The 13,802-nt window shown below is 43.7% G+C and overlaps 1 protein-coding gene across 2 annotated transcripts in view; it reads left to right on the top strand.

Moving 5' to 3' along the window:
- Positions 1 to 1,903: 1,903 nt before the first annotated feature.
- The window catches only part of TRAPPC9 (trafficking protein particle complex subunit 9), a 452,774-nt gene continuing 440,875 nt past the window's right edge, over positions 1,904 to 13,802 (top strand). For both annotated transcript variants that reach the window (XM_063174628.1, XM_063174619.1), the window contains exons 1-3: positions 1,904 to 2,061; positions 3,931 to 4,531; positions 13,429 to 13,574. In XM_063174628.1, the coding sequence (XP_063030698.1) occupies positions 3,948 to 4,531; positions 13,429 to 13,574 (730 nt within the window). In that variant the 5' untranslated portion in view covers positions 1,904 to 2,061; positions 3,931 to 3,947. The remainder of the gene's footprint in view (positions 2,062 to 3,930; positions 4,532 to 13,428; positions 13,575 to 13,802) is intronic.

Below are 13,802 nucleotides of genomic sequence, written 5' to 3'. Positions count from 1 at the left end.
GTCTGAGACTCTGAGGCCAGCTGGTGCTGCCATCTCTCCAGCTCCTTTCCCTCTGGGAAATTTTGTCCATTTTTTGGAAGATAACAGAAGGTCAAGGCTAAAGTTTGTTCAGTTCCTTTTATGCTGCTGTTTTTCCTCATATCTCCTAAATTGGGGAAAGCCAAGAGGAGCAGAGAGTCCTGCCTGGAGCCCACAGCTCGTGCCACAGTGGCTGAGGAGACCTGGAAAGAGGTTGTGGTCAGGTGAGGGTTAATGTTTTCTTCCAAGTAACAAGTGACAGTACAAGTGGAAACGGCCTCAAGTTGTGCCATTGGGAGGTTTAGATTGGATATTAGGAAAAATTTCTCCACCAAAAGGGTCGTCAAGCATTGGTACCATCTGCCAAGGGAAGTGATTGAGTCACCATCCCATAAGGGATATGAAAGACATGTAGATGGGGCTCTTAGGGACATGGTTTAGAGGTGGCCTTGGCAGTACTAGGTTAGACTTGATGATATTAAGGGTCTTTTCCAACCTAAATGATTCTGTGATTCTACCCTAAATGCAATTGTACATCCAGATTTTTCAAGCACTGCGAGTTCTATTGAAGTTACTTTGTTGGAGTGGCACTACTTTAACTCATGACATGGACCCTTATGAAAGGCTGCAATAAGGTCCCTGGACCCTTCTCCAGGATGAGCAACCCAAACTCTCTCAGGCTGTCTCCACAGGAAGGGCACTTCAGCCTTCTGAGGATTTCCATGGTTTCCTCTCGAGCTGTTCGAAGAGGTCCATGAATTTTTCTTGTACTGGGGATTCCAGACCTGGAGGTCTCACCAGAGTGGAGCAGAGGGGCAGAATTCCCTCCCTCACCTGCTGCCCACACTGTGGGATCAGTCCAGGACATGTTTGGCTTTCTGGATGTAAGTGCACACATGGCCAGCTCACATCCAGCCTCTCATCCACCAGCACCCCCAAGTCCTTCTTGGTGGGGCTGCTCTCAACCCACTTATTCCCCAGCCTGTGCTGATACTGGGGTTTGGTTATCCACATGCAGCATCTCACACTTGCATCATTAAGGTTCCCACATCCTCCACCAGAAGTTCACCTGAACTCTCATACAAGGCTCAACTTCTGGAGTTTTTGTACTTCCAGAGTCTTCAAGATTTTGCCATTTAAGCTACGTGACTGAGAAATCCTCTCAGAGGAAGATCTCTCTCTTCTTGATGAGGCTCAGGAGGGACCTCATTGCTCTCTACTATTACCTCAAAGAAGCTTGTAGTGAGCTGGGGCTGGCCTCTTTTGCTGTGCCAGCAGTGTGAGGACCAGTGGAAAGGGACTTAAGATGAGAGAGGGGAGATGCTGATAAGAAAAAAAAAAAAATTGTTCGGGTAGTCGGGTATTGGAATACACTGCCCAGGGTGGTGGTGGAATCACCATTCCTGGGAGGGTTTCAGGTGAAAACCCGAGTCTGGCGGTGTGGTTCAGGGGTTACAGTGGCACTGCTGGGCTGACAGTTGGACTGGATGATTCTATGACACCAGACCAGTTTCGGGATTTGGGAATGCCAGGAAGGCTCACTTCGTTCTAAGGGCTAGCTAGAGCCCTGTAGGTTTTCATACACAGTCGGCTGAAGTTCACCAGGTGAATCACTCGTTCGTCCACTCCTGTTTTGCGTTGCTCTTGGAGCAATGCCTCGTGTTCACAGGCTCCCAGTCCCTGTGGAATCCCCGGGAGCAGCACGGCGGACGACAGCGGAGAATCGCCGCGCTCCCCTCACGCCTCTCCCGCCATGGCCCGCCGCGCATGCGGGGCGGAGCGGCCATTGCCGTCAGTTCCGGCGGCAGCGGGGCGGCTCCTGTCCCGGCTGTGAGTGCCGCTTCCCCGGTTACCGCCCGGCAGCCGCGTCCCCCTGTGCTAGACCGGCTCCTGTCCCGGCTGTGAGTGCCGCTTCCTCGGTTACCGCCCGGCAGCCGCGTCCCCCTGTGCTAGACCGGCTCCTGTCCCGGCTGTGAGTGCCGCTTCCCCGGTTACCGCCCGGCAGCCGCGTCCCCCTGTGCTAGACCGGCTCCTGTCCCGGCTGTGAGTGCCGCGTCCCCCTGTCCTAGAGCGGTTCCTGTCCCGGCTGTGAGTGCCGCTTCCCCGCTTAGCGCCCGGCAGCCGCGTCCCCCCGTCCCGGCTGTGAGTGCCGCTTCCCCGCTTAGCGCCCGGCAGCCGCGTCCCTCTGTCCTAGAGCAGTTCCCGCCCGGGCTGTCAGTGCCCTTTCCCCGGTTACCGCCCGCTCTCGCTGCCCACAGACCGGCTCCTGCCGGCAGCCGCGTCCCCCCGTCCTAGAGCGGTTCCCGCCCGGGCTGTCAGTGCCCTTTCCCCGGTTACCGCCCGCCCTCGCTAGCCAAAGACCGGCTCTTGCCGGGCTGTCGGTGCCCCTTTCCCGGTTGCCACCCGGCAGCCGCTCCCTCAGAGCAGCTCCCCCGCGCCTTTCGCTGTCCCTGACGGGGCTCAGGGGGGTGTGCGCCTCCGCCGCGCCTCTGCTGCGCTTGGCTCTTCTGCAGTTTATTCCTTTTCCCTGCTAAACTTGGCCGGCCCGGGGACAGGGAAAGGGGGGAGCTCCCAGCCGCTGCGGCCTCTGCTGGGGGAAGTGGCAGGACGGTGCTGCTGCACGCTGGGAATGGGGCTGCTGCCCTGGGATGGGGCTGTATCCTGGGGATGGGGCTGCACCCCGGGATGGGGCTGCACTCAGGAATGGGGCTGCACACTGGGGATGGGGCTGTACACTGGGGATGGGGCTGCTGCCCTGGGATGGGACTGCACACTGGGGATGAGGCTGTATCCTGGAACAGGGCTGTACCCTGGGGATGGGGCTGTACCCTGGGGATGGGGCTGCACCCTGGGGATGGGGCTGTATCCTGGAACAGGGCTGTACCCTGGGGATGGGGCTGTACCCTGGGGATGGGGCTGCACCCTGGGATGGGGCTGCTGGGCAGTTCCCCGGCAGTGCGGTGGGACACGGGAGCTACAGTCCATAGTTGTGAGGAGCCTTTCCTCCAGGCAGCTGTTTCTCTGTCACCTGTGTCCTGGTGGGCTCGGAACTCGTCGTTCTTCGTGTAAAACCAATGGTGTCAAGTCTAAAGCTGGGCTGAGTTTGTTTTGTTTTGTTTTGTTTTGTTTTGTTTTGTTTTGTTTTGTCCGTGTGTTTGTTTTTGTGGAGGTTTGGGGTTTTGTTTGTGTTTTTGGGTGGTATTTACGGTTCAGGGCTTTGGAGGTGAAATTCACGAAGGGATCCGTGGGGTCCAGGAGGTCTCAGACATGAAAGGATTCAGGGATGTGCATCTTCATTCAAGACTCAGCTGCAGTGCAGTAATTTGTTTTAGAGAGCTCAGGAGAAAAGGGATTCTAAATATTTAAATGTTAAAGCAGAAAACATTGCCTGGTCTTTACCTGTGTGTGTTTTGAGAAAGCAAGACTTTGCTTTTCCTTAAAAATAGGTGTTCTGGCTCTGATTTTCCTTTCCTTGGCCATGTGTGATCACTGACCACTGTGTAAAGTTTGGTGATCCTGATTTGGTGCCTGTTTGCACCTGACCCCACACAATTTTGCATATTTCCCTAATAAAATGAGACTGAAGAGCCTGAGTCTGACAGGCTGTCCTGAGCTGGTATTTCTGCCCAGTGGCTGTGGTAGAGACTTGTGTAGCTGCACATGGAGTAAGATTCACTTGGAAAGTCCTTATTTACAGAGTTTTATTTGATAAGTGACTAAAAGTAGTCCTTGTGCACAGTGTAATGTCAGTAGGTTGCATGGTTGAAGATTCAGTAAAATAATGAAAGAAACAGTGGTATTGTAGCACATAAATTCAGGCTGCAGAAATGTTTAGCATCAAGCTCTGGTTTGATTCAACAACCCCGTGCACTTCTGAAGGTTAAAAAATCATCTGTGTTTTTCTTTCACTAGCCTGCAGCTGATGCAAAATGAGTGTTCCTGACTACATGCAGTGTGCCGAGGATCATCAGACCCTCCTGGTGGTGGTGCAGCCCGTTGGCATTGTCCCTGAAGAGAGCTTTTTCAGGATCTACAAGCGCATTTCGGCCGTGAGCCAGGTGAACGTGCGCGACTCGCAGCGGGTGCTCTACATCCGCTACAGGCACCACTACCCCCCGGAGAACAACGAGTGGGGCGATTTTCAGACGCACCGCAAGGTCGTGGGGCTGATCACCATCACAGAGTGCTCTTCAGCCAAGGAATGGCCTCAGACTTTTGAAAAATTCCATCTTCAGAAGGAAATGTATGGCTCTACTCTGTATGACTCCCGCTTGTTTGTCTTTGGGCTTCAAGGAGAGATTGCAGAGCAGCCCCGCACAGATGTGGCCTTTTATCCCAGTTATGATGAGTGTGAGACTGTGGAGAAGAGAATAGAAGATTTTATTGAGTCCCTCTTCATAGTGCTGGAGTCCAAGCGTCTCGACAGAGCCACTGATAAGTCTGGAGACAAGATCCCCCTGCTCTGTGTCCCTTTTGAGAAGAAGGATTTCGTAGGGCTGGACACCGACAGTAGGTAAGCAGCTGCTTTTGTCAGCTCACAGGTCTTAAAACACCACATCTGTGCCACTTGCCAGCTTTTAGGATAAGCCTATTTGAAAGGACAGGGTGAGCCTTGTTCCAGCAGAGCTGTGCCCTGATCTTTCTGTGTCTGCTTGCTGTAGTTTTAAGAGAATTTAACACATAGTCTCACTGTGTTTGATGTTCTGAGCTTGTTTTTATGTATACATTTAATTGATGAAGCTCATCAAATAGCAGGAAGAAGTCACAGGAGTGGTTTGACAGATTCTGCTCTAATGAGACTTTTTGCTGGAAAACTTCCAATGTTTTATAGATATACAGTATTAATAAAAAAATTCAGTTAGCATCAATGAAACTATTTTTATATCATGTTGAATAGTAGTTGACTATCCTACTTACTGTATTTTTTCTCTTGAAACCTCTGTCTACTTTTTCATTCTATAGACAATGGCTGTTTATTTTGATAATGAAGTCCAGCATCTTTCCCTGTCCTTCTTTGTTTCATGTAATTATTTGTTATCACTTTTTACCTGTCTTGTTTTGCTAGCTGTGTGGTTTTTTGTATGTTAGAGTTTTACCCCCCCATTTTTCCTTCCTCCTCATTTGCATATTCATCTGTCAGATTTGAGTGTTGCATAGTTCCTTTGCAAGGGATAAGTAATTCTGGCTTGATAGCTACAGGCAGGTGCAAAATCTGTTTGACTCTGCTGTTTGCAGTCAAATCCAGGGGATGGAAGCATCCACCTTTTGTCCTGGCAAAGACAGAGGTGGAGAAGCCCTGTGAAAACTCAGGAAATAGTGGTGTTCATATCAGAGGTTTTTATGTGTGTAAAAGCTCAGAGGTGTCCAGGCAGGTCTGTGAAGCTTTTAGATCAAATTAATCAGCTCTGCCTGCATTGCTGGTCCTGGCCTTGGAAACAGGAAGAGAGCATTCCAGGTTTCTAATTAGTTTGAAGCTTTTGTTAAATTTTGTTAAATGGCTTGAAGGACCATCAGTACCTCAGTGCCCTGCTCCTCTTTGGTGAGCACTTGAGCTGGCTCTGACCAGTTGGTCCCTGTTTGTCCCTGCACTATTCTTCAGTTATCAGTATGAATTACTGTGTTACTGCTTTTTGCATGTGGGTGGTAAAGTTGAGAAGTTTGGACAAGCCTTTTTAGAATCTTGTCTTTCATTACTCAGCTTGAATGAAATTTGGCTGAATGTAATCAAAATCTCCTGTCCCAAATAGGTAGCAAATGATAATTGTTGGCCAAGAGTCTCAAAATCAGAATGAGTTCTGCTGTTCAGTTGTGTCCTATAAAAATTGTGATTTGGAAATGTTTTTTTAGATGAATGACTTGTTTCTGAGCAGTGGTTGTGTTGTTACTGGTGGGAAATACTCCTTGGGAAGTTCTGAGCTGGAGTGGCAGCAGAATGTGTGCCCACACATCTCCAGGCAGGTATCTGATGCTGTTGCAGGGAGGAATTCAGATTCAGTGTGGTGCTTCAGTTCTTGGCAGAATGGAGGGTGAGTGACCCTGCCTGTGGACACAGGGGTTTATCCAGAGTTAATCACTGCCTCAGCTCTGCACACACCTTGCTGGCAGGTCTGAATACCAAACAGCTTCTCAGTGAGTCTGGATCAATGGATGCACTTGAAATGTTTCCTGCACTGAGCTGCTCAAGGAAAAGCTGTTAAATATTCTAATTTTCAGTTCAATAGTAAGAAAGTTCTTCAGATCTATTTTGCTGTGGAGTTAGTACTTCTGATTGTTTTAAAACTTAGGATTTATACATTAAAACTTAAGAAAGCTGAATGAAAATATATTTCTAGCTTCTCTGCACAGGAGCCTTTCTAGGCACTTTCATGCACCCTGATGCATCTCTGCCCTCTGCTCTAAAGCACAAACTCAGGTCCATGGAGTAAGGTTGAACTCAGATCAGTTTATATCAGTTTAACTAACTTATACTTTCAAGCCAAAGCCTTTGGATGTGAGCCAGTGACAGTAACATTGCATTTCATTATTTGTGAGTTTTTTGCTGCTTGGATTGCAGTTCACAGGATTTTATTTTAGCACATTCCCTTCTGTAGTGACAGATTGACTAATGAAGGGAAAGCACTGCAGACCAGGGCCAGGAAGGACCTTCTTCAATAGAGCAGTTTGTGTTTTTGCAAGAGTGCATGTGTAATTCTGATCAGGGAGGGCTCAAGGTTGTTTGAATGCAGGAAATGGGTACCTCCATTGGGTAGAACAACTTTTGCTTCTTTGTTGGTTTTGAGTCTGTCACCATAATGATTTTACAGAAAGAAATAAAAACATGATGATATTGAGATACTGAGACAAATGAAGCAGCTTTTTCTAGCACAGGTGGAAATTTCTGAAGGGTTAAAGGTAAAGAAAGTCCTTTGATCTTTTCTGTATACTTTCTGTCTATTTGCAATTTTTGTATACAATGTATCCTGACCTCCCAGTCCGTGTGCAACCAATTACTTAAAACCACAAATGTTCTCTGTTAAATAAATGTCAGAGAAGACACACTGTTCTTGTAACAGAGGGTGTGTGTCTGCTGCTGTAATTGTGGATACCTACTTAGGCTAAATAAACATATATTTCCCTGTATCTTCTGAAATTGAAATTAAATGGCAGTATGTAGCAAAGGTGTAATTAAGTGTGTGGTGCAACTGCAACCTAGAGGTGTTGGGTTGATAGATTGAGGGAAATATGTTGAGAATTTACATGGGCCACATAATTCTGGTCACATGATTTGGAGACTAATTAAAACTATTGAACATAGTTTGTATCTTAAAAGATACTCTTCTGCAAGTATTTTATGGTCAAATATTAATGTTAATGTTTATGTGATGATCAGAGCTTTATATATAAACCTGATCTTCTCCCTCACCCAGTTAGAAGACTTTCATTAGGTTGGTTGCATGATAATTGCCATGGAAGTCAACTGATTGGCTGATTTTAAGATGCAAAGTTCATAAATTAGGAAGATTAATTATTATTTCAAATAAGGCAATTCTTGGGAAAAGTAAGGATGATCTTTGTTTTTGGAAGTTGTTTGTAAAATGAGCAGGAGAGACACATTCCCAGAGCTGACTGAGATGACAGCACACACAAACTCACTGAATTTTGTGTGTAGAACAACTTTTTTTGGCTGGTAGAGAACTTTATGTATGAAAAATAATGGGCTGAGTCCTAAAATGTTTTGAAGAAATGTTGTCCTGTTAAACAGAAATTGTAGGACTGAGAGGCTGACCTTGGGTTAATTCCTGGAGCATTCAGCCAAGTGGGGTTTTTTGGCAAATTGATTTATTTTTTCTTTCTGTTTCTTCAGCTGTAAATTGGATAAAATATTTATGTGGTCACAGGGCTGCTGAGGATAGTTGAAACATTTTCTGAAATCAGTTGCACTTGATAGTTATTTGTAGAGGCTGGGAGATTGATGGAGAACAATGGAAACACGTTCTCATGGTGATAAAAACATCCTACAAACTGAAAACTAGGAAATATATGTGCCAGAAATACTGAAAATCCCATTTGTTTTAAGTTTTCAATTTTATTTCTGTTTTCAGCTAAAAATAAACATACTTAAGTATTACTGTAAATCTACTTGGACAAGCTCATTTTAATGTTGCTTACATCAGTTTGTGTCTTAGGTTCTTTCTTTTTTTAATACTGGCATCATTTAATGCTGTGAAGGGATGAGGATGCAGGGCCCTGTTTGTAGAAGTGTCATAGCTGGGATTTGTGCACTGATTTATCAAAGCTGATGATCTCACTATGTGTATGTGGCTGTTAATTTCCTTTCTGTTCTCTGTCTTTCTAATTTCTGTTCTGTTCCTTTCTGTTTTTTTACCCCCCTTCTTCTCTCATACTGCCCTGTGAGTTTGTTGTTGGGTCTAAAAAGGTAGGATGCGATTGTGTATCTTTGAAATTAGTTAGCTTTTTTCCCATGTCCTGCCTCTTCACTTCGCCTTCATTGCATATTTTAGTGTTGCTTTTTATCTTTATTTTCTCAGTACACACAAAAACAGTCGCTGCCTGGAGCCTCCCCACTGCAGCTGCCCCCTTTTGGCGCATTTGGCAATTACATCTGGTAGCGGTGCTGAGTTTTTTTGTAGGACACACCTAGTCTGCTTAGGTGGCTGCTGGCCTCTGGAATTTGCTTTATTTTTTAAACTCCAAAGCCATGAAGCTGTTGCTGCCTGTGTTTGATTTCCAAATTCAAAAGTTCTGGCAGTTGATCCAGTGCTGTAGCTGTGTCTCTTGAAGTCTGGATAATGTTATGATTGGTGATTTCTATAGCTCTGCATGCTAACTGGAATTAGTAGAACTTGATGGAAATTTTTGTTGGAGCATTTTGCATGACTACACTTTTGAGAATTGATTTTGCATGTTTCTTGTTTGTAAATTTAGCCAAATTTGGAGGATCCAGAAATTCTGTCAAACTTTTTTCTGGATGGTTTGTAGTGAAAATAAATTCTGTCTTAAAATATAACACTGTAAATTTTCCATGAAATTATCCTGGGATCCTAGAAAAGAGCTGGAGATGAAAGAATAAAGCACATGTCCTATAGAGCAAAGAAAGCAGAAATGGAAATCAAGTAGTTCTTCATAATTCCTGGAGCAGATTTATTGTCCCCCACTTTGCAGTGGTAGCAGTGGTCACTGGTCATTATTGTGGTGATTCCTCTGAATATAAGAGTGTGTTTGGTAGAGCATTAACCCAACCAACTTTAGAAAATAAGATTTTAAAGTAGTTTTGCAGTCAATGGGATTTTTCTGTGTGGTGACGACCTTCAGAGGAGGAGTTTGGGTGGGTGACACCAAGGAGCTTTCCATGGGTGGCCCTGCAGGAGGTGGCACTGCCTTCCCTGGGCATGTTCCTGAGTGCATCACACACAGGAGGGGGTTTGTAGGGAGAGACCTTGGGTAATTCTTTGAAATTCCATGTTGTAAATGATCTTCTAGAGGAGAAATTAATAGGAGCTGCTCTTGGCAGAAGGGTGCTGCAAGGAACTGGCCTAGAGAAAAGTTGTCCTTTTATCCTAGAGGAAGCAATTGTTAATTTATGTGGGCTTCCTGTCCCTAAATAGATTAGGATTAAGCAGGAGAGAGCTGAAATATTTTAACAGGGTTTTAATAAAAAATAATTCAGAGAGAAGATATCTGTAAGCTTCTCACTTTCAGGTTCTTCAGCTAAAGCTGTGAAGCAAAACTAGCTCAGTATTAAAATGAGCAATCACTTTATGCTGAAACATATATTTTTATATATATATATATGAATATACATTCAATAGGAGAATTTTCCCATTAAATTTGCACCCCAGGATGCACAGAATAAACAATGAGTCCCTTGGACATGATTTTAAGGCCCTGATGTTGTAGATAGTGGATTTTTTAAAAAAGAGGCTTCCCAAATGTGAAGTGAATTAAGTTTTGCTGGCTGTGGAGAGTGGGTTTTGTTTCCATGCAGTCTTTGCCTTTTGTCTTTTTGGACATACTTGAAGTAATTGAATTCACTGTACTTAATTGTGACTGCCTAATTAAGACAGTTTATACATTTCTTTGGTACAAATTTACTTTATAATTAGTGAGAAAATATTTTCCAAGAGGATGGCAGTGACTTGCAGGGACTGTAGGAGATGAATCCTGTCTTGGCAATACCTTGAAGAGCCTAAAAATAGGTGGAGTGAATTCAGTTTTTGAATAATTAATAATAAATTTCTTCCTCACCAGGAATAAATTATCTGGTTTTCTATAAATAAAGGAGAGTTTCTCAAAGAACAGTGGTTTTATGAGCAATATTTATTTATGTCTGGGTGAATAAATGCCTTCAAAGTTCAGATGTATTGACTGGGCATAAATCAGCAGCAGAATTAGGTGGTGAGGCTGTGTGATCAAAACTGTTCTGGTATCAGGTCCTGATTTAGGAGTCAGGCATCATCTCTTTTCCTTTGCTGTATGACTCATATTTATGAACTCAATCATCTGCTAGCTGGAAAATCTGGAAGAAAGCTTATAAAGTACAGTTTTGAGAGAATAAAAACTTTAATTTGTTCATAAACATAAAGATTGCTTGAAAGCATAGAGAAGGAGTTGGAAGCAGTGGCAAGTTTGAGAGGAATTAGAGCTGGGTAAGGAAACAGTGATTCTCCAATTCCACCACTGCTGTAAAAAACCAAAAAAAGTTAAAGCAATTTAACATTTACAATGCTATTTTCATTCTGGAGTGCAGAGAGTAGGAAAATCTGATTTATAACCAATTTAAACTCTCCTGTGCAATGCTGATTCCAGATTACAAAGGAGCTTTTTGATGGAGTTGTTTTTCTATAACTCAAAGCTCAGACTGAAATATTGGTAAGATTTGGTGCCCTTCCATAGTTCATACAGAGCAGCTTTAGCTTTCACTTTGAATTTTCTTGCATTTTTGTTCTTAAAAGATCTATAAAATATTTCAATTCCTGACACATCTGAAAGATGAAGAACAACAGTTGTATTGAGCTTCACTTAATATCAACACCTTCACATCAATTGTGAATATGGTGTGCTAGATCAGGAAAGTTCAAACATTTATATAGGAATTATTTGTAACTTTTTAGATGGAGAGAAGCAATAGGAGACCTATTGCTTGTCTCCTTTTATTATTTCCTTTTTTTTTTTTTTTTTTTTTTTTGCAGACAATAACACTGGTTCTGATAGCTTCTCTCTTCAGTTTTTATAAGGCTACTGTCTGTACTTCTCTATATCTTCTCTTTTTCAATTTCTGTCTCCTGTCCATATAAATCAGTTCCTTTCTCTTCATCTCCTTTTTCCAAGCCAGCTGCTGGGAATGAGACATTATTTGGTGGCTGAAAAGATGTTTCTCTGTGGTGTAAACTACCCAAGCCAAACTGATGGCCTTGAAGGCAAATAAACCAGTGCCATGGAATTGTTTGGGTTCTTGCCACTCCTCCTGGCCCTTGCGCCTTCAAATCTAAAGGAAATAAATGAATGTCCTTATTCCTCCCCTTACATTTCATATGTTCTGTGCCTCTTCTCCTTTTCTCATTTCTACATTACAGTCCTCATGGGGATAGTTTGTTCAGATGCTTTATGGAGATTGTTTCAGTGACATTTCAGTTCATTTCTTGAAAAAAAACCCCACTTCTCCAAACCTGGTTTCATTCCATAACTTTGGCATTCCTCTTATATTCTGGTCTCACTCCAGGGAATAAGAGTTCAGCATCTGGAGTGGGGGTGTAACCTTAGGGGGGTTTTTTGGGTTTCTTTTTTATTTAAAGTTGTTAAGTTCAAATAGTCTTGGTAACATTTTAAAAAATCACTGGTTTGGGCTGGAACAAACCTTAAAGATCATCTCTTTCCAGCCCCTCTGCCATGGGCAGGGACACTTCCATTATTCCAGGTTGCTCCAAGCGCCATCCAAGCTGGCCTGGAACACTTCAGGGATGGGGCATCCACAGCTTCTCTGGGCAACCTGTTCAACTTAATTTAAATTAAATTAATTAAATGGCAAAAGTATCACTACATCTCCTAAAAGCTCCAAGTTTACAACTATGTCAATCCAAATTGGTTCTTTGTATTTTTACCAGATTCTTTGGATTTTGTGTATACAGTAAAGAATCATCTTTACTGTATACACGAAATCTGCATCTGCATCAATTCTTCTAATTAAATTTTCATTTTTGATAGACCTTTATTTTAGTTTAAACTATCCAAAGAAAGAAGAGTCTATTTTTCCTCGGTGTGATATTTGTAAAGTAAACTTTCATACCTCTCTGGATGTACTTAGAAGACACTGTTAGAACAACAGGATATACTATTGAAAATAACATAGATAAATTAATAAAATATCTCAATTGACATTTAAATTTCTTCCTCATAAAACAAGTTTATAATTATAGTGCAAGGACATTCTTGCCAGGGAATACTTTTGCAGGGGGGAGGACAGGAGGATTGTTCATGGATTTGGGAGAGCAGAGTTGTTCTGAACTGTCTCTTAAGCTATGAGGTGTTCTCTAAGTCCAGCGGGTCTTGCTTTGCATCTGTTACTTTTTAAACTTTTCTTTAGGTGAAATGTACTAAAAGCCCAAACAAAACAGTAGGATTAGTGCCTTTGTCACACAGATTTATGCCCAAGTTGCCTTTTCAGCTGTACCAAGGTGTCTGTTGAATATATTCAGTAGATTTTGTTCATTTGGGAAGAACATCACCATTTATTTTAACATGTAGAAAAAGAGGAGGAGGAGAAATTCTGTCAGCTGTTGCCTGAAGTGATGGTGCTTTTTCACTCATCCTCCCTTTAAAAGAAGGGGCTGGGAGCAGGGGGAGGTTTGTGGGGGTCTGAGGGGGTTCTGGCCCCCAATACCTTTAGGTAGGGGAGAGGCTCCCAGCAGAGGAAACAGAGGCCCAGAGCAGGATTTGGGAAAGGTCACCTTTAATATGCTCAGAGCCAAAATGTGAGGGATTCCGTGGGAAACATCCCTGGAGTTGTGGGATTTATTCAAGAACAGCTTCCTGGAAGCACAAGATCAATCCTTCCCCTACTGAGAGAAAGGAAAAAGGCAGAACAAGAGACCACCCTGGCTTAACAATGAGCAAAAAGAGCAGCATGTCAGCTATGGACAGGCAGCCAAATCCTCACTGTAGTCTGCAGGAGCCTTGCTTTGGAGGTTTTCAGGGCTTGTGACTCTAGCTGTGTACCCAAAACATGTGATACACGACTTTTTCCAATATATCCTCAAATTGTCGCTCCTTTTGCACATGACATTAGTTAGCATTCATATTTGCTTAGAAGCAGAGAGTAAATCCACGTTGATCTGCTCTGAAGGAGGGAAGATAACTGCCCTGAGGTGTTTGTCAGCCCAGAGCAGACCCCTGAGGTGCCCCTGTCTGTTGCAGACACTACAAGAAGCGCTGCCAGGGCCGCATGAGGAAGCACGTGGGGGACCTGTGCCTGCAGGCGGGCATGCTGCAGGACTCCCTGGTGCACTACCACATGGCAGTGGAGCTGCTGCGCTCCGTCAACGACTTCCTCTGGCTTGGAGGTACGACTGGCTGTGGCACCTGTAGTCCCAAGTGTGAAAATGTGGATTTTATGTAAATATATATTTCATTTTGGCTTTTCGCAACTATTAAAGTGAATATTGTATGTGTTACGTTAGAAAGTTATGCTGTGTGAAGTTTCTTAAGTAATGTGTTAAATATAGTTTTAGGTTATAACATAATGTTAAAATAGAAACTATGCTACATGAGATACTTTTTTTCTAAAAAAG

This window comes from Melospiza melodia, chromosome 1, assembly GCF_035770615.1.
Source record: "Melospiza melodia melodia isolate bMelMel2 chromosome 1, bMelMel2.pri, whole genome shotgun sequence".
NCBI lineage: Eukaryota > Metazoa > Chordata > Aves > Passeriformes > Passerellidae > Melospiza > Melospiza melodia.
The sequence above is the reverse complement of the archived record's forward strand: the minus strand, read 5'-3'. Positions and strand labels throughout refer to the sequence as shown.